This window comes from Colius striatus, chromosome 2, assembly GCF_028858725.1.
Source record: "Colius striatus isolate bColStr4 chromosome 2, bColStr4.1.hap1, whole genome shotgun sequence".
In the NCBI taxonomy this organism is placed as follows: domain Eukaryota; kingdom Metazoa; phylum Chordata; class Aves; order Coliiformes; family Coliidae; genus Colius; species Colius striatus.
The window spans coordinates 116,411,280-116,430,163 of NC_084760.1; the positions used below are offsets into that span (position 1 = coordinate 116,411,280).

Consider the following 18,884-nt stretch of genomic DNA (forward strand, 5'->3'; position numbering starts at 1 on the left):
AGAGTCCCAAAAGGCTGCAAACCTTTCAGTTTGTAGACATTGCTTTATTAGGCTATTGTAGTACGATGTTTTCCTGAATATTCCAGTTAAAAACAAAACTAGTACCATTAATGGAGAAGCCTGGAAAACCACATGATGTACCAATCTATTGGAGCCAGAAGTAAAAGCAGCTGAATTTTCTTGAATCACAGACTGTGTGATTCTTCTTGGATGTCCTTACAGTGCAAAAGAGCTAAGTGATTGGCAGTAACCTAACAGTCCCTTTTGATGTCAAGCTTTGCTCAATTTAGTAATGCTGCGTGTGTGTTTCAGTTAATGGTTTGTAGCTCCAGGGCAGCCTTATCTTATGCTCGAAAACAGAAAATTAATAAAACCAACTGGCTGCCTCTTGCCTGCGAAGCTAGAGAGCTGTGATGTGGGAGGCAGTGATACCTCCATGAAGCTTTAACTCTGCCATCTCTCCCGACTTCCAGATCCCGATCGCATTATTGAGAAGGCGTCCCACTCTGGCATGATCAATCCCAGCCGGCAGTGGCAGACTTTGAAACATAATGCAGGAGTTGCCCACTTTGAGTATCAAATCCGTGTGACCTGTGCGGAACATTACTATGGCTTTGGCTGCAACAAGTTCTGTCGACCGAGAGATGACTTCTTCACTCACCATACCTGTGACCAGAACGGCAACAAAACCTGCTTGGAAGGCTGGATGGGACCAGAATGCAACAAAGGTTTGTGAGGAATGCTCGGCCCCCAAGTGATCAGTTGGTTTGAGTAGGGTTTGAGTGCATCGTATCCAGGTTTGCAGTTCAGTGGTCAGTTTGTGTAGGGGCTAAGGAGTGACGGGACAGCGACTAATTCTTTACACAGAGACCTGGGGGCAGGAGAAGACTGGTTTCTGCCTTGTTTTAAAATCTTGGGAGAGGTCTGACAAGTACTGGGCACTTAGCAGATGTGTTCTTTCTCTGATTATCCACATCTTTGCCCTTGGGAAGAAAACCCAGCCCATTGGCTTCAATGGGAGTTCTGCTGCTGACTTCAAAAAGGATTTCCCCTTTGGTGCAGAACTTCAAGACAAGCAGGAAGGAGAGACTTGTTTTAGAACTGACCTGGCAAGTGTAAAAGCTTTGGTGTTTGAAAAGTCCCAGGCTGTTTGTTCTACCTGAGATGATGGTTAACATGTTTATTAGGGAATGGCAACCTCCTAGGTAATTTCAGGAGGAGAAAGCAGGACTTTTGAGTAGGAACAGACTATTGGCATGTCTTGCTGACTGAGCTTACCTGCAATTTGAGTTGATGCTCATCGTGATATCCTGTCTGTTCAGAGATATGGCTCAAAAGTAAATCCAGAGTAGTTAAAAGTTGCTTTGAATTAAATGTAAAACCAGGGAGAGTGGGGCAGGTCACCTGCAAAAGACAGAAAAAGGAAACCTGTGGACTCAAAGTGACTTGAGCTCTCTAAGGCGAGATGGTTTCTCTTGTGTAGAAACAGCTCTTTGCACAGCGTTGGGTTGGATTCCTGTGATAGATCTCCTGTCACAGGGAGCCACCTACCTTGGTTTTCCTTCCAGTAGACTTGATAGGAGAGACTTGTTAAAACCTTGGATTTGTTAGGATTGCAATGCTGGTTAGAGATTAAAACATTCCCAGGAGTGTGAAGATGCAGGAAGCAGGCAGCATGCTGATACTCTTCTCTTTTTTTTGTTGTTTTTAACAGCTATTTGTCGCCAGGGATGTAGCCCCAAGCATGGTTCTTGCACAATTCCAGGAGAGTGCAGGTAAATGCTCCCTCTCCCTCCTTGTTTCCCCCCCTAGTAATTAAACAAGTGATGCTAAACACAATAGGATTGGGGAGGGTGTTTTTCGAGTCATGTTTTTGACCAAGGCACATTATTAATGCTGGCTTGCCCAGAATAAGGGGGGAAGCAGGCTTTTAATGCACTGACAATTTTAAGAAGCTTTTGGTTCATGAAATGGTGGCACTGGGGGGGAGCTGGGTATGGGATAAATCCTGTGAATGCTGCCTAATGAGCACTTACTAATTGTTTCTGCATAAATAGTGCAAATGTTTTGTGGGTATGGGTTGGGTTTTTTTTTTTTTCAACAGCCTGATTAATAGGCTTTTTCAACTACAAGCTTGGAGTACAGTGTGGCTTTTCTCTCCTCTTCTCCCTTTCACTGTTTCTCCCTTCCTCCCTCCCACCCCCTGGTTTCTTCCATCAGTAGGCAAAAGTCAAGCATTCTTTAGAATAGGATTAGTTAAATCTCTTGGTCCCTTTACCATTGTGAGCCGGGCTCTGAGTGCTGAGAGGTTAATAGCTGGGATGAAATCTTGTCAGTGGGGTCTGATGAATGCAGAACTTTGCTCCCCTGCTTTGAAGTCTGTTCTGTCCTGGCAAGGAGACAATGAAAAGCAAGAGTTTGCCCATAACCCAACCATTCAGTGTTTGGAATGTCTCAAAACTTAACAGCATATATTCACAGCAGAAGGAGGTTTTTTTCCCTTACTAACAGAGGGTTAATGGATATTACATGTTTAACATGGCTCATCAACAAACTGGTTTGAAGTTGCTTCATGTAACCCTTCATCAAATCTGTTTACATGCGACGGGGAACCGAGGGCTTCTGAGGTTACCAGATGTTGCTGTCAGTGCTGTGTAGGAAGGGTTAAAAGTGAAGCTTGGGTATGCACTGACTCGGAAGTCTGAAGGAACAGAAAGTCATTTTTCTGCCTAACAAGCGTATTGGTGGATTCTCTATTGCTGGAAACTTTAGCGTGGAGTGGACTGCCTTCCTTTCTAGATAAGCTCTAGTTCAAACAAGAATGAGATCTGGTGTCTCTCAGATTATGCCATACAAGAAGTTAGCCTAAATAGTCACAGAGCCTCGTTCTTTCTCATTATCCCCATAACCAACGCTTCAAAAACAAACCCAAAACATGGCCAAGGAATGTTCTGAAAGGAAGGTAGGGAAGTAACTTCTCCCCAAGAGACGTGGCAAAGTGCAAGGCGAGCCCCAGGCTGGACTGCTGTAGGGAGCTGTGATTGTTGCCACTGAGCAGCACTCATGTAAGCTGGGTAACCCCCACAGTACCAAATCGAAATCTTTCTTTAATTAAAAAAGGGAAAAAAGCCAAGGAAGTATTGGGGGGCCAGATGGCGAGAGGAGTGTATCAGTCAAGGCTACCAGTGATTTGTGCTTCTGTCATCAGAATAAACATGCCTTGTAGGGGTTGCTGTCTCCTAGTTGGAACAACAGGCTTTGTTTCCAGAGTTTTTTTTTCTTTCCTTTCTCTTTCTAAGTCTCTTACCTCCCACTCACTGCCCAGACATGCACTAGTGCTCTTATTTACTTAAGGTGCAACTTTCCCACACTTGATTTGCATAGTCTTGAAACAATGCTGTCCTTCTGGTGCTTTCAGATAACTTCTGCTTGCCAACTTAGACCACTATCTTTAAAGTGAACACAGAAACGAGATTTTATTTTCTTTTAAGTTTTGATGAGTCATATAGCCTGCATGTTACAAATGCAACAGAGGTTAAAAATAACATCCCAGCACAAACTGCTCGGGGTTCTGGTACCGTGGACAAATTGCAAACGTTCTTAAAATACCCTTTTCCCTCTTGGTACGAGTCACTTTCTTTAACAAAACCATATTTACTCATGAATGGCTATACAAGGAAAGTTTAGCTTCAAATTTCTCATGAGAAACTGCTCTATGCATATGATTAACCAAGAATTATTACCACAAATCTTTTTCTGGGATTTAACTCTTTTTAAATGCCCGTAGCTTCATCCAGTTTTGTTGATTGTACTCTGATGTTTGGATAACAAAGTCCCATCTTTGCTTCTGAAGATCGTGGCTTTTCTTCTGTGCTGGGTTTACCCTCGGTTTAAAGACAACAAAAAAGCACCCTTTTGATTTGGCAGAAGGGAGTAAAAATCTCGGTGTTTTTGCAGATGAAGTCCCTTAGATTTGCTTGTTCCAAGCTCCCAGGCAAGTTGCTTTCAATGCTGTACAAATTAAAAGGGTATGTTCCTAAATTTTGATCTCTGTGCAGTCTTTTTGTATTCCCAATACAGAGGGATTTTCCAAGAGCTACTTCAGAGAGGTTGCTTTGCCTGATCTGGTTTTCTTTCATGTTCTTTGCACACAGACACATAAGTTGGACTAGTTTTTATTTTCTAACACACAAGCTCCCAGTTTCCCATTGCTTTTGAATAGGCTGCTGAAGGAGCTGTTAGGAAAAAAAAGAGGTTAATTAGGATGCAGTTTGTCACCTGAGATCTTTAGAAGGGAAGTTGGACGTACCACTAGCTGTGTGTGATTACCCAATGGATAGATCCCTCCAGCTCTTTCCCATGAGAAGAAGTTGCCAGTAGAAGAATGGCGGGGGGTTTTATAAATAGAAAGCTTAGCTGACTTCTGCACAGATGAGGTTTGTTTTCATAATTTAGTGACAGCTTAGTGCATAATTGCTGCTGATCAATTGCTCTCAGGATCTGTTAATGAAATACAGCACCTCCACAAACCCTTGCTTTTCATTTTCAATTTGTTTTCCTTGTTTCTATCTATAGATCCATTTTAATTTGAAGGATCCTTGGTCTGCTGTGCTAGTGAGAACTAAACAAAGGCCCAAACGAGCTTTCCCTCAAGGGACCTTTGCTTTAAAAGAACATCTTCCTCTCAAGTACAGAATTCGGGTAGCCAATTGATAGTAGCAAGAAATAAATAACACTAAATTCTTCTCCAGACCTGAAGTGAAGGTTTGGCAGAATTGGATATGGTTTAGTTATTCCCTGTAAAGAGGTCAGCATAAATCAAACTCTGAAACACACTGACAGCTGATCTTTGAATGCCTGTAAAATCCTGGCGTGTGCTGTTCCTTTCATCTCTTGCTGTGGCCCAGTCCATGTGTGTCTTCTCGTTCAGAATAAGCTGAACTTCCAATAGGGCAGAGCACTCCTAAGGGCTTGCTGCTGCCTTCCTGAGGGTTCAGAGTTGGTGTTGATGGTTTTGTTTGTCTTGCTGCAAACCCAGCGTGGCTGAAACGCCTGGAACCTCCTATTCATGAGGATCTCTGGATAACTATTGTTTCCACTGACTTTTTCTGCCCCCCTCAATTTATAAAGCACCCTGTCAAAGTCCAGAGATTGATTTGTAGTGCACACCCACCCTCTCTGCCACATTTGTGTGAGGCTCCAAAAGAGTGTTATTGTGCTGGATGGCCCCATGCTGGTTCCCTCGGAACAGTTACTCTTTTGTCAGGAGGCCGGCTACAGAGACCTTGGCAAAACTACTAAAATGTTTGTTTACAAGAAACCATCACACAAACCTTGAATAGCTTCTCCTCTCCCTTTCTCCTTCTCCCCCACCTCCCCAGTCTTTCTCCAAGCTTTGGAGTCCCACACTCCCATCTACACAGAGCAATTCCAGCGGGGTTTTTGGTTTGTTTCCCTGAGCAGATTTGTTTTCTCTCTTTCAAACGAAGGTGTCAGTATGGATGGCAAGGCCAGTACTGTGATAAGTGCATTCCACACCCAGGATGTGTCCATGGCACTTGCATTGAACCATGGCAATGCCTCTGTGAAACCAACTGGGGTGGTCAGCTCTGTGACAAAGGTATGCTAATCTTACGGAGAGCCAAGGGAACACTTGAATTTTAACACTGGCAGACTTAGCCAGGAGAGAATGCACGTGAGACTGAGTGAGCGAGCCTCCTGGAACGTGGTGGGAGTGTTTTGTCCTTCAGCTGCTTGGTGTTTCTTCCTCTGCTGCTCTGGCATCGTTAGCGTGTGTGTACTTCGCTTTTCTCTGTCCTGTCCTACTCCTGTGTGCGGGTGTGTTCTGTAAAGGCTCTAGAGTAAGGGAACGAGGCATGCATGTGGTGACGTTTCTTTTTCAAGCACAGCTTTAACGCTCCTCACCTCTTGCAGATCTGAACTACTGTGGAACTCACCCACCCTGTTTGAATGGTGGCACCTGCAGCAACACTGGCCCCGATAAATACCAATGTTCCTGCCCCGAGGGCTACTCGGGACAGAACTGCGAGATTGGTGAGTGTTTGATGGAGCTGCTGAGCTGCCATTTGGCAGGTAATTCTTGCCAGCTCTTAGTGGCTGATTTTGGATGTGTTTTATGAGGTTAGGAAAAAGTCAGTTTGTAATGTTAATGACTGTTAGGGCTGGCTACAACGATCCAGATTTGCTTGTTCATGCTTCATCATGAACAGTTGGTATCTACGAACATCAGCTCACCAGAGAGATGACTACACTTGTCTGGCTCTGCCTCAGCCTCCAATCACCCACAAGTCAGCGTGGTGATGAGTTCTGCAGGAAGATGCCTTCCTGCTGGCTGGTAGCTTTTGGATATGCAGTTCTCACAGGACTGCGAGTGCATCAAGAGTAGTGATGGTGTGTCCAGAGTAGGAGCAGGTGGAGGGAGCAGGGGGTGGCTTCTGGTGCTATTGCCATGGTGACTACCGTGCTGTCCCTCTGTCCCGGCGCAGCGGAGCACGCCTGCCTCTCCGATCCCTGCCACAATGGAGGAAGCTGCTTAGAGACGTCCACGGGATTTGAATGTGTGTGTGCGCCGGGCTGGGCTGGACCAACTTGCACTGATAGTAAGACCTTTCAAGACTGTATTACAAATGTGTTAGTTTGCTGGGTTAGATCAGGCTTCCTAATCCTTGATAAATTACAGGGCAGCCCACTTCACCTTCCCCAGCTGTAGGGCTTCCGTGGCAGCCCTTTGTACCACTAGACCCCTCTTCTCCTTTGCTTGTACCAAGGTTAAATGCCAGGGCAACTCATGGCCAATGGCTTCTTGAAAGAATGATGGATTTTTATAGCATTCTGAAAAGTTGTTTAGTGTTTAGAGAGAGTTGCTGGATCAAAGTCTGACTTCCACTTGCAAAAAGGCCACATGTGTAAGCTTCTCCCCCTGTACTTTGAACCCCCTTTCATACCAATATAATATTTCAAGAAGGCTTTTGCTGAAATCAGAGTGGACCTAGAAATTCCAAGTAGAAGTCTTTCTGTCCCTTCTGTTCTGTTGCAAACCCGAGTAGCAACAACCATTTATGAAATCTGCCAGTTGCTGACTGTGCCTGTTTGGTAACAGAGCTGAGCCTCTCCTTGCTCTGTGTTACAGATATCGATGATTGTTCTCCAAATCCCTGTGGTCATGGAGGAACTTGCCAAGATCTAGTTGATGGATTTAAGTGTATTTGCCCACCTCAGTGGACTGGCAAAACGTGCCAGCTAGGTGAGAACTGCTTTTCTCTTCAGCGTTGGTTTGGTGGGGGAGGATAAATGCCAGAGGGATCCCAGCCCAATGGGCAAGGGCAGCTGTGCACTTTGTGTCAGGCACCTTTCTGAAGCCTATGGGTGAGTTCTGGCACCTTGAGGGTGTTAAGTGTTGGTATTTGCAGGACTTGCTCTAGGACAGTCTCTAAGCACTTCCTTGTCATTTTGCTGATGCCAGCTAGCAGTTGAAGGAAATAGTTAACTAAACCCGAGACATGTACTTTAAACGGTACATGAACTGAAGTGGGGAGGGTGCATGTGTATGGCTTCCAGTCCTGCCCCCACACGTATTTCTTCCTTTAGCCTGTGAGAAAATTGCTGTATCTCTTCAGCCGTGTCAACTCCTCCAGACCAAGGAGTTCGCAGCTGGGTTCCAAAATGTGGATGATCTCATGAAGAATGAGCTGTCTGCATTCTTTACACAACACACTAATCCCAATGACCAGGCTGCAGCACTCCTCCTTCAAAATGCTCAGTTGAGATGTGTGTGTGTGGGGGGGGAAATTGCTCTTAATGAGTGACTGGGTAATTATCAAATAATTAGCGGAGCCTGTACGTTCTAATTGCAGAGAAATTGAAAGGAGACGTCAGAGACTGATGTATGATTGACTTTGTTCATTCAAGGCACGCTAATCCATGCTGTATATTACAAGTTCCTCTTAGACCTGAATGAACTGCTGATAATTGCTGTGAAAGCCTGCTGTAGGCTTGTTTCTTTGCTCCCCTCTGCCCTCCAAGCCCTGCATTTGGCCATTCACCTTGTTCTTTCAGATGCGAACGAGTGTGAGGGCAAACCCTGTGTCAATGCCAACTCCTGCAGGAACCTGATTGGCAGCTACTATTGCGACTGCATTACTGGCTGGTCTGGCCACAACTGTGATATAAGTAAGTGTTTCTGTCCTGAGGTTCCTTACAGGCCAGCTGAGTGCCTCTGTGCTGTGTATGCCACTGAGTCCAGAGCTCAGTAAACATCAGGCAAAGGCCCAAGAGTTGATGTTTTTAGAAAGGGAGTAGTTGGTGTGGAATGGAAATACACAATTTTATCAAACTCATTAGTCCATAACGTAGCTATATTCTGATAAAGTGACTAAAAACAATGATGTGAAGTTTTGCTGCCTCTAGTAGAAGAATCACGAAAGGTTCCCACCCATTACAATACCCTTATCTCAAGGAAGGCATGCAGGAAACTTGACAAAAGGTTTATCTAGCTGCAGTTTGAGTGACTTGAACCCTGTATCTAGGGTAAATATATTTTTGCCTTCTAACCATGCTAATTTTATTACAGATATTAACGACTGTCGTGGGCAGTGTCAGAATGGAGGATCCTGTAGGGTGAGCCATTCTTATTCTGGTTTCCCTGAGACTTGCAACAGTAACTAAAACATCTGAGTCTAAACACAAATTGCATGGAAAATAGTGATGGGCTGGTATAAATTGTCATTGCTGGGAGCTGAGGGGAGGACCTGTGTCATGCTACAGCATGTCAGGATATGCCTGTATGACAGCAAGGACAAAAAAAATCTAACTTGCAATAAATGACTCATTTTCACTGCCAGTGAATGGGCTGGAGGTTGTGCAAATGACCTGCTGTAAACACGGGCACTCCGAAATGTGGGCTCATGGGTCCTGCCTGGAAGTTGGGACTGTGAGCTTGTACTGGGAGGGGGTGTGGGGGTTGTTTTTTTTCCTCCTAAATATTCTTGCCTTGTTTGGACACAGTAAGAGGATTTTTTTTAAGTGTTTTTTTTTCTTGTTCTTCTTGGCTAAGATTACATCAAGAGAGAAGAAAAAACCTTAACTCTAAATTTCCTTGTTCCTTCCCAGGACTTGGTTAATGGTTATCGGTGTATCTGTTCACCTGGCTATGCAGGAGATCACTGTGAGAAAGACATCAATGAATGTGCAAGTAACCCTTGCATGAATGGGGGTCATTGCCAAGACGAAATCAATGGATTCCAATGTCTGTGTCCCGCTGGTTTCTCAGGAAACCTCTGTCAGGTAAGAAGGCCGGGTGAAAGGCAGGCCTGCAGCCAGGGGCGCTCCTGCCAGCACTCTGCATCCCTGCTCCCGAATGCCTCGCCTCCAGTCAACCGTGCTATAAAGTTGTACTGGATATCGCCGTCAGGCTGCCAAGAAAGTGCTTGATTAATACATATTGGGGGGTGGAAGAGAAACCAACAAACCCCCCTGACGGGCTGCTGAGAGTTCTTTTTGTGAAGCAGACTGCAAGGGGTTGCACGTCACGCTTTGCTGTGTGCTGACATGACCTTTTGGTGGCTGTTTCGTATCGGGAGCTCTGTCTGCTGAAATAGCTGCAAGTCTAACTAAATGCTGTACATTAGGAACAGTTCATTGAGGCAGCAGATAAAAATGTTAGATTCCACAATGTCTGCCTGTTATAATGAGGGAAAGCTACGATAAAACTTCTGTTTCACTCAGCCTTCCCCCTGTCTTATTTTTTCCCCCCTCCTGTTTTATTTCCCTTTCCCCTCTCTGCACTTCCAGCTGGACATAGATTATTGTGAGCCAAACCCTTGCCAGAACGGCGCCCAGTGCTTCAATCTTGCTATGGACTACTTCTGTAACTGCCCTGAAGATTATGAAGGGAAGAACTGCTCCCACCTGAAAGATCACTGCCGCACTACTCCTTGCGAAGGTCTGTGTCACCTGGCAGGTGAATGGGAAAGACTGGCAATCGCTTCTGCCCCTCCTCTGTCTGGAGCCAGTAATGCAGCTCCACTAGTGCAGTCCCTGGAGTAGCCCCTGAGTAAAGAGGCTGATATTTTGCCCTGTGCCTTATGCCTCTCTTTGTATGAGGAGATGAGTAATATTTGGAAATATCAGCTATTTGAAAGATGACGACGTGTCAATGTGGACAGAAAACCCATCTAGCAAAGAGCCTGCTTTGCTCAATTTATTCAGGCCATGGACACAGCCCAGCAGTATTCAGATGAGGTGCTGTGATGATTTGGTGCCCAAAGAGTTGATCAAGTCGTTCTCTTTAAAAGCAGCGAGAGTATTTGTCAGTGTTAGGTTTACAGTCGGACTCGGTGATCTTAAAGGTCTTTTCCAACCAAAATGATTCTATGTTATGTATCTCAAACGGCCATCACTGGAAACGTAAAAGTTGCTCTTAGCTTAAGAGATGAGAAATCACACAGGTCTCTGCTTTTTCCACAGTAATTGACAGCTGTACTGTGGCAGTAGCTTCTAACAGCACGCCAGAAGGGGTCCGTTACATCTCTTCCAATGTCTGTGGTCCTCATGGCAAATGCAAGAGCCAAGCGGGTGGAAAATTCACCTGTGAATGCAACAAAGGATTCACCGGCACCTACTGTCACGAGAGTAAGAACTGAAAAGAGAATACATTGTACCATCCCCTGTTCTGTTTGGAAGAAGATTCTGGCCTTTCCTCTCAGATTACTTTAAGGTTTCTTTCTTGTAACACAGTGAACCTTGGAACTGCTTTAAGTTTTCATATCCTGCTTGGGCGAGGCAGATTGGAATTTGCTAGGCCTTGGGGAAAGTTCACACTAATGAACCTTCTGGCCTTGAATTGTATGTTTTAAAAACCTTATGTATACAAGGTCTGAGGTAGTTAATAGTGGGGCTTAACATGGACCTTAAGGAGTCCTGATTTTCTTTGTTTTTAATAGTAATTGTTGAGTGACAGCCTCATCACTTTTGTGCACTGTTTTGCAGCCATGTCTTGTCTGTCTTATTACCCTCCTTCTCAAAAGGCTTTTCGAAATGGAAGCAGTACCAAATAGTCTGCAATAAGATGACTTTTAGTAGCTGTACTTCTAGTTTGATTATGTTTTTTTCCTTTTTTTAATCCCCTCTCCTCCAAACTGTTGCAGATATTAACGACTGCGAGAGCAACCCCTGTAAGAACGGTGGCACTTGTATCGATGGCATCAACTCCTACAAATGTATTTGTAGTGATGGATGGGAAGGAATGTTTTGTGAAACAAGTAAGTTACCCCTCTGTCAGCATGCAAAATGTCTTGTGGAAAAGTATCAGGAAGGGCTGGTGCTGTCTTTAGGATGACAGCGACCAATGCTCATTCAACAGCAGCTCTGCTTCAAAGGCCACAGAGGACGAGTGTCTCTCTTCCTTGTGTTGGTTTTGTTTCCACCAGGCTTTTTTATCAGAACTAAACTAGAAACTGACTCCCCTGCTGTTCCTCAGCTCTACCCTTTGGATACCTTTCTGTGAGAACCCTTAGTGTTTGCACAGACCATTTTGGGAACGGTGTGCCTGCAGATCACACTTGTTTTCCCTCAGTCTCAGGAACAGAAGAGGAATGAGCACTTAAGTCCAATCCTCTGACTGATCAGATGGTTTATGCAACAGGCCCTTTCACTTCTTGTTGACTGAAAGAAGATGAGAAACAAAATGAAAACAAACTGGAGGAACGTGTTGGAATAATCTTAATCTCTGTGATGGCACTTAAAGCTTTAAAAATACTGTCTTAAGTCTTTAATCCATGGTTGAAACACAGGCCAAACTTAGGGATGGGACATGCAGCTTTCAGGCATTAAGTGTTTGTCAATTCTGTAAACATTGCTTAGCTTCTTTTCTCTCCTTAACTTATCCAGATATTAATGACTGCAGTAAAAACCCTTGCCACAATGGAGGAACTTGCCGAGACTTGGTCAATGACTTCTTCTGTGAATGTAAAAATGGGTGGAAAGGAAAAACGTGCCACTCCCGTAAGTTCAGCATTTCCAAAACATAAGAGGCGTGCTCTGCCGGGCTGCTGCAGCTTGCTGCCTTGCATTAAGCAAGCCCTGGTATTAAGGATACTTTGGGTTCTTCCCAGGTGAGAGCCAGTGCGACGAGGCAACGTGCAACAACGGAGGAACGTGTTACGACGAGGGGGACACTTTCAAGTGCATGTGTCCTGCAGGATGGGAAGGAGCCACTTGTAACATAGGTAAACACTCTGCGTGATCAGCAGGAAGCTGCCGCAGCCCTGCATCGGTGCTCTCCCCTGGGCTGGCTACTGACAGCTTGCTAACAACTTAGAGGCAAATGTTGTTTCTGTTACAGCGAGGAACAGCAGCTGCCTGCCAAACCCCTGTCATAACGGTGGTACCTGTGTGGTCAGCGGAGATTCTTTCACTTGTGTCTGCAAGGAGGGCTGGGAAGGACCCACGTGTACTCAGAGTAAGTCGTCTCAGCATGAACTTTACCAGAGTGTTGCATGATGAGAACATGAGCTCATCCTGTCGCCCTCGGAGTCCAGATTGAAACCAGAAGGGGAAGCTTGTTTGATGTAGGCTTTAGCATCACCTGAATCTTTGTTTTTAATGACTTTATGTGATAGAGCCTTGACCTGGGCATGAGAAAGTTGCAAATGAGCTAAGTGGAGACAGATGTTGTCTTGTTTTCTCCCGCATTCTTTTTCTACCAGCAGCTCTGTCTGCTTCCACTTTTTTTTCTTCCCCCTCCCCGTTAGATTCTTTACAAGGATCTCTTCCTGTGTACATGTGTTCCACAATGTAGTTAACAAGTTTTGTGGTAGAAGCCTGGAATCAATTTAGCAGAGAATTTCAGCGTATTTTTGTTAAAGTTGAGCTAAATGTAACGTAGGCATTAGGGGAAGTTTGATCCTTCTTTACTGACAGTAGTTTTTCAGCCAAAGGCTGCATAGCTAATGCTGTCTTTTGTTACTTTGCAGACACAAATGACTGCAGTCCTCATCCTTGGTAGGTTTAATGTTTACCTTTTCACCCTTTCTTTTGTTGTTATAGAATTCTAGATTCTTTGTAGCAGGTTTGTTTTTAATGTGTATCATGCCTTTTCTCTATAGCTATAATAGTGGCACTTGTGTGGATGGAGACAACTGGTACCGCTGTGAATGCGCTCCAGGCTTTGCGGGGCCCGACTGCAGGATCAGTGAGTCACCTCTGCCTTGCTTTGGGCTTTTCTTTCTCTCCTGTGAATCTTGTTGTGAGAAGATCATCTGAAGTGATAGATCAGATTAATGATAGATGTCCTGTGTCTGTACTCAGAGCTGTAGCAGATGTGGGGTGGGCAGGAACTATACTGAAAAGTGAAAGTGCTTTCAGCCAGAGCTGCAGCCTCTTGGTTGGGCTGAAGTGGGCAAAAAGCCCTTGAGGACAGCCTTCCTAGTTTGTGTGTGTGTGGTATAGGTTGCTGCCTGAGATTGAAAATGTGCCAGCCAAAAACCTTGTCGATTAATAATCCACCTACAAGCCCTGAGGTGATGTGTGTTCTTCTCTGTAATTTAATAATAATTACAGGTAGGAGGACACTAACACTTTTTCTTTCAATAACAGCTATGGAAATAGAAGTTTTGCAGTTGCCCTACAACTGGAAAGGGGTTTAAGGTTGTCATCAGTTGAAGACTTTAGTAGGGGGACAAAACTGGAGTATGTCCAAGGAGAGGAAGTGTGTTTGGCTGAGAAGGAATGTGTCCTTGCCCTTGAAAAGCTTAAGTAGCCATAGGGGTCACGTTTTGATCTTTGCCAGTGCCACACAGCAGAAACTTCAAAGAACTCACTCTGAGATTGTACTAGTAAGGGCCTATCTCTGAGTAGACACTAAAAAGCAAATCTAAAGCTCTAGTGGACAAATCTTTTGTGTGGTTATTTTTCTGACAAAATAAAAAGAAAACATAAAACTTAGATCCAACTTTTCTATTCCCTCCTTCCCATCATAGACATCAACGAATGCCAGTCGTCCCCCTGTGCCTTTGGAGCGACGTGCATTGATGAAATTAACGGGTACCGCTGCATTTGCCCCCCGGGTCGGAGCGGTGCAGGATGCCAAGAAGGTATTCCAGATGTCATAGCTGCTCCTAATACTTTGTAGCAAGAGCTGTGTAATTGCGTGTTAACAGGTTTGTGGTTGTGTGGGGTTTTTTGGGGGGGGTGGTGGTTGTTTTTAAAGCAAGTGTCTGTCTTTACTGAAGAAGCGAACTTATCCCTAAGTTTATCTGAACTTGGGAAAGAGGGATTTTTCTACTTTTCTTTTTCCCCCTCCTATTTGAAATATGTAACTTAGTTCCACCTCTGTTCAGTTACAGGGAGGCCTTGCATTACCAGCATCCGAGTCATGCCAGACGGGGCTAAGTGGGATGATGACTGTAATACCTGTCAGTGTTCAAATGGAAAAGTCACCTGTTCTAAGGTACAACTGGGCTGTGGTTTGGGTTGCCCTGTCTTCTGCCCTGTAACCAGTGGGTACTTAGTGGTATTTACTCTCTACTAGGTGTGGTGTGGCCCTCGACCTTGTGTCCTACATGCCAAAGGTCATAACGAATGCCCAGCTGGCCATGCTTGTGTTCCTGTTAAAGAAGACCACTGCTTCACTCACCCTTGTGCTGCCATGGGAGAATGTTGGCCTTCGAATCAACAGCCTGTGAAGACCAAATGCAACTCCGACTCTTACTACCAAGACAACTGTGCCAACATCACCTTCACCTTCAACAAAGAAATGATGGCACCGGTAAGTAGCTGTGCTGTGGCACACCACACTTGTTTCCCGGGGCATAAAATGACTTTTTTGCCTGGTAGAAGTACAGCTCCCTTACTATCAAAGGAAAGAGAAGGTACAAAAGGATTCATATGGACTTCTACCTTAATGCTTTTGTGGCTAGGGAAGAACAAAAGCTGGTCTGGAGGGAATTCCACCTCCTTTTCCCTTGAGAACTGTTACTTCGGGGCAAAAAAATATTCAGTAATTCTTTTATCTGTGTGTTGATGTGCATATGTAGTGAAAAAAACAAACCACCTTCTTTGTATCCTGCAGGGACTTACCACAGAGCACATCTGCAGTGAACTGAGGAATCTGAATATCCTGAAGAATGTTTCTGTTGAATATTCCATCTATATTACCTGTGAGCCTTCCCACTTGGCAAATAATGAAATACACGTTGCTATTGTGAGTATTCCTGGAATATCTCTCAAGGTCTTAGTAGTTAAATCGCTGGGCTATGCGTGCAACATGTGGGTTTCATAAAACCCATCATTCCTGGCTTTGTCAGCACTTCTGATGGTTTAGTTTCCATCCCAGTTCCCTTTCAGCACAGGGCAGAAATCATGGTTGCATGAGCATACCTGAAAGCTACCATCTGGTGGCAAATGGAGTGGGGAGAGCGAAACGATTCCCTGTTCCACTCTCCTGAGTGCTGCTTTTGGGGCTGGGTTTGGTTTGGTTTTCTTTTTCAATGCTGCATTACCAGTTTGTGGCCACAGCCAAGCTTTTGGCTTGTTTCCTATTTTGGGTTTTTTTTAAGTACTAAAAGTACCGAGAGCCTTAACTGATTGTGAAAGTTTATAAAGAGCAGATTAGCCCTGCATCTGATCTGGCATCTGGTATTAACTGTGTGACTTCTTCTGTAGTCTGCAGAAGATATAGGTGAAGATGAAAACCCAATCAAAGACATCACAGATAAGATTATTGACCTCGTCAGTAAGCGCGATGGTAACAACACACTAATTGCTGCGGTGGCGGAAGTCAGAGTACAGCGGCGACCAGTGAAAAACAAAACAGGTGAGTGTTCCCTTCTCTGCAGACACCCCTGGGCTTGTCCTGCCCACAACAGCCTTTCAGAGCTTTCCTCTGAGATGGGTAGCAAGCCTGAGAGCCTCAGCCTCTTGGTCCCGTTAACTGGCAACTGTAAGGAGGCTTTGCAGGAGGATCCTATGTGAACTGATCTAGGTGAACCTGCTTCTGCAGGGGAGTTGGACTTAGATGATCTCTAAAGGTCCCTTCCAACCCCTACCATTCTATGATCTTCCTGTCTTAAAAGTTCTGACAGTGCTATTAAACCAGTGGCCTAACCTGTTAGCAGGGCTGCTACTCCTGAGTTAGGAATGCAGCAAGCAACTGTTCCTGTGCCCCCTGACCAACGGGAACCTTCTTTAGCAGGGGGTTGGACTGAGTGATCTCTAGAGGTGCCTTCCAACCCCCACCACTCTGGGATTCTGTGAGAGCTCCCATGTATTCACCTGGCACTGCCACTGCCCAGATGCACTCAACTAATCATTGTCAGAGGTGCCATTAGCTTTGCGTGTAGCACCAGGCACACGCTGAGACAAGCACCCACGGTGGGATTGAGGCCGCTGCCCTTGGGGCAAGAGCCGGCCCTGCTGAGCTGGGGCACGAGTCCTAAACTCACTTTTAAACCCCTTGTATCCTAAAAGAGAGTTATATTTATGTTGCTGTCTGGGGGAAAACAAAATCAAGGCTGAAGAACTGAGCTTTGGTTTCTTTGCTGAAAGCCTGTCCTGGAGCACGTGGTCTGGAGTGGGGTTAACTGGCCTGGTCTCTCTGCAGATTTCTTGGTGCCGTTACTGAGCTCGGTCCTGACAGTGGCCTGGATCTGCTGCCTGGTGACTGTGTTCTATTGGTGCGTCCGCAAGCGCAGGAAGCAGAGCAGCCACACTCACACGGCCTCCGACGACAACACCACCAACAACGTCAGGGAGCAGCTGAACCAGATCAAAAACCCCATCGAGAAACACGCAGCAAACACTGTCCCGATTAAAGACTACGAGAACAAAAACTCTAAAATCGCCAAAATAAGGACACACAACTCCGAGGTGGAGGAGGACGACATGGACAAACACCAGCAGAAGGCCCGATTCGCCAAGCAGCCAGCTTACACTTTGGTAGACAGAGATGAGAAGCCCCCCAACAGCACACCCACCAAACACCCCAACTGGACAAATAAACAGGACAACAGAGACTTGGAAAGTGCACAAAGCCTAAATCGGATGGAGTACATTGTATAGCAGACAGCGGGGTGCTGCCAGCAGCGGAAAGGCACTCAAGAGCTTGTAGTTCTTCAACCGTTGTGTAATATTTGAGTCTGAGGCTCTTATTTACTTAGAATCCCTGTGTTAATTTAAGTTTTGACAAGCTGGCTTACACTGGCAAGGGTAGTTGCTGTGGTTGGCTGGAATACCAAGTGCTGCATTTCACATCTATGCAAAACTAGTCAAAAGTGCCCTCCTGTAAATTCAGCCGTAGCCGAGACACCGCGGAACCGTTTCGGAAGGTATGACGCAGCCTTACCGCTCTCCCCGAGGCTTTGTCTCCTCGGGGCTTGTGTTTGGGTTGGGTTGGTGTTGTTTTTTTTCCCTGCCAGATGTCCCAATTTCTCCATTTTCTTTAGAATAATACCTTTTTATTTATATTTATTGAATTTGAGTTTTTTGTATATTGGTTTTATGGTGACGTACAACTAGTTCTGTATCTGAAAGTGCCTTTGCAGCTCGGAACCACAGCAACTATCACAAATAAGTTTATTATTTATTTTTTTATTGTATTTTTGTTGGGGGTGGGTGGGGGGAACTTGTCAGCAGTTGCTGGTAAATGAAGAATTTAAAGAGGAAGATTGTGTCAAAAAAAAAAAGATAGAATTTTGTATAGATATGTAAATAATTCTTTTTTTATTAATCACTGTGTATATTTGATTTATTAACTTAATAATCAAGAGCCTTAAAATATCATTCCTTTTTATTTATATGTATGTGTTTAGAGTTGAAGGTTTTTGATAGCATCGGTAAGCTCGTGGCTTCTCTATTCTGAACTTATTTCCTTGTTACATGTTGCCTATATGCCAAAACTAAGGTGTTCTAAAATAGTTTATTTTTCATAGGATGGGCTTTCATGCCTTGATGCTGGTTTTTTTGTACAAAAATTGTCCAACGTTTGAAACACCTTCCATAGTATCACTTTAAGACTATTTGTAAGTACTGACTGAGGCAGTTTTAGATGATTAGACTAGAAAAACTTTTTTTTTTTGCTGCTTTAGACTTGAAAAAAAGAGTGACAGGCAGATAAATCTGCTACGAAGCAGTTTAAGGGAACAAAACTGAGCTCTTACTTTCTGTAGCTGAAATGTGAGTGGTTGCATGTAATTAAACTATCCCATTAGCGTGTGGAGTTGGAGACACAACAATCTTCTTTTGTAAATTCTAATTGTTTTTTTTCTCACCATGAATATGTAATACTGAACCACTTGTAGATTTGACTTTTTTTTTTTGTAATCTACTGCATTTAGGGAGTATTCTAATAAGCTAGTCGTTGAATACTTGAACAGTAGAATGTCCAGTAAGATCACTGTGTAGGTTTGCCATAGATTACACTGCCCGCCTTAACAAGTGAGGAAATCAAAGTGCTATTACGACGTTTAAGATCAAAAGGCTTATAAACATAGTAATCTCGGTGGTTAGCCATCGAGATCCTGAAGATACCTTGTATTGTGATATTAGTGTTATATGAAAATGCATCTTTGATGTGTTGTTCCTGGCAATAAATCTTGAAAAGTAATATTTATTAAATTTTTTGTACGAAACCAGAACGGAGCGTGGAGATTATTGAGAGGGGAGGCTCGCCCCGCCAGGCAGCTGGGGGACAGCAGGGGCAGGGGCTGCTTTACCTTACCGAGCCCTGCCCCTGGTTTTGTTGGAGGATTATGTATTCCCCTCTGGCTCCCAGTCAGCCCCAAGGGGTAGGAAAGCAGCAGGTCGCTCGTTCTCAGTGTCTTTAGTACCTCCTCCCTGTGCTTCTGAGAGGAGGACGGGACTGGAGTTGT

The 18,884-nt window shown here is 44.6% G+C and overlaps 1 protein-coding gene across 1 annotated transcript in view; it reads left to right on the forward strand.

Moving 5' to 3' along the window:
- JAG1 (jagged canonical Notch ligand 1) overlaps positions 1–18,619 on the forward strand; it is a 36,292-nt gene extending 17,673 nt beyond the window's left edge. The window contains exons 4-26 of the mRNA XM_061989237.1: positions 474–728; positions 1,715–1,775; positions 5,490–5,620; positions 5,935–6,054; positions 6,507–6,620; positions 7,151–7,264; positions 8,077–8,190; positions 8,591–8,637; positions 9,130–9,303; positions 9,811–9,961; positions 10,486–10,650; positions 11,166–11,279; positions 11,908–12,021; positions 12,132–12,245; positions 12,362–12,478; positions 12,993–13,020; positions 13,125–13,210; positions 13,998–14,111; positions 14,358–14,467; positions 14,549–14,785; positions 15,089–15,220; positions 15,682–15,832; positions 16,619–18,619. Coding sequence (XP_061845221.1) covers positions 474–728; positions 1,715–1,775; positions 5,490–5,620; positions 5,935–6,054; positions 6,507–6,620; positions 7,151–7,264; positions 8,077–8,190; positions 8,591–8,637; positions 9,130–9,303; positions 9,811–9,961; positions 10,486–10,650; positions 11,166–11,279; positions 11,908–12,021; positions 12,132–12,245; positions 12,362–12,478; positions 12,993–13,020; positions 13,125–13,210; positions 13,998–14,111; positions 14,358–14,467; positions 14,549–14,785; positions 15,089–15,220; positions 15,682–15,832; positions 16,619–17,076 — 3,221 coding nt within the window. The 3' untranslated portion in view covers positions 17,077–18,619. The remainder of the gene's footprint in view (positions 1–473; positions 729–1,714; positions 1,776–5,489; positions 5,621–5,934; positions 6,055–6,506; positions 6,621–7,150; positions 7,265–8,076; positions 8,191–8,590; positions 8,638–9,129; positions 9,304–9,810; positions 9,962–10,485; positions 10,651–11,165; positions 11,280–11,907; positions 12,022–12,131; positions 12,246–12,361; positions 12,479–12,992; positions 13,021–13,124; positions 13,211–13,997; positions 14,112–14,357; positions 14,468–14,548; positions 14,786–15,088; positions 15,221–15,681; positions 15,833–16,618) is intronic.
- Positions 18,620–18,884: the final 265 nt, after the last annotated feature.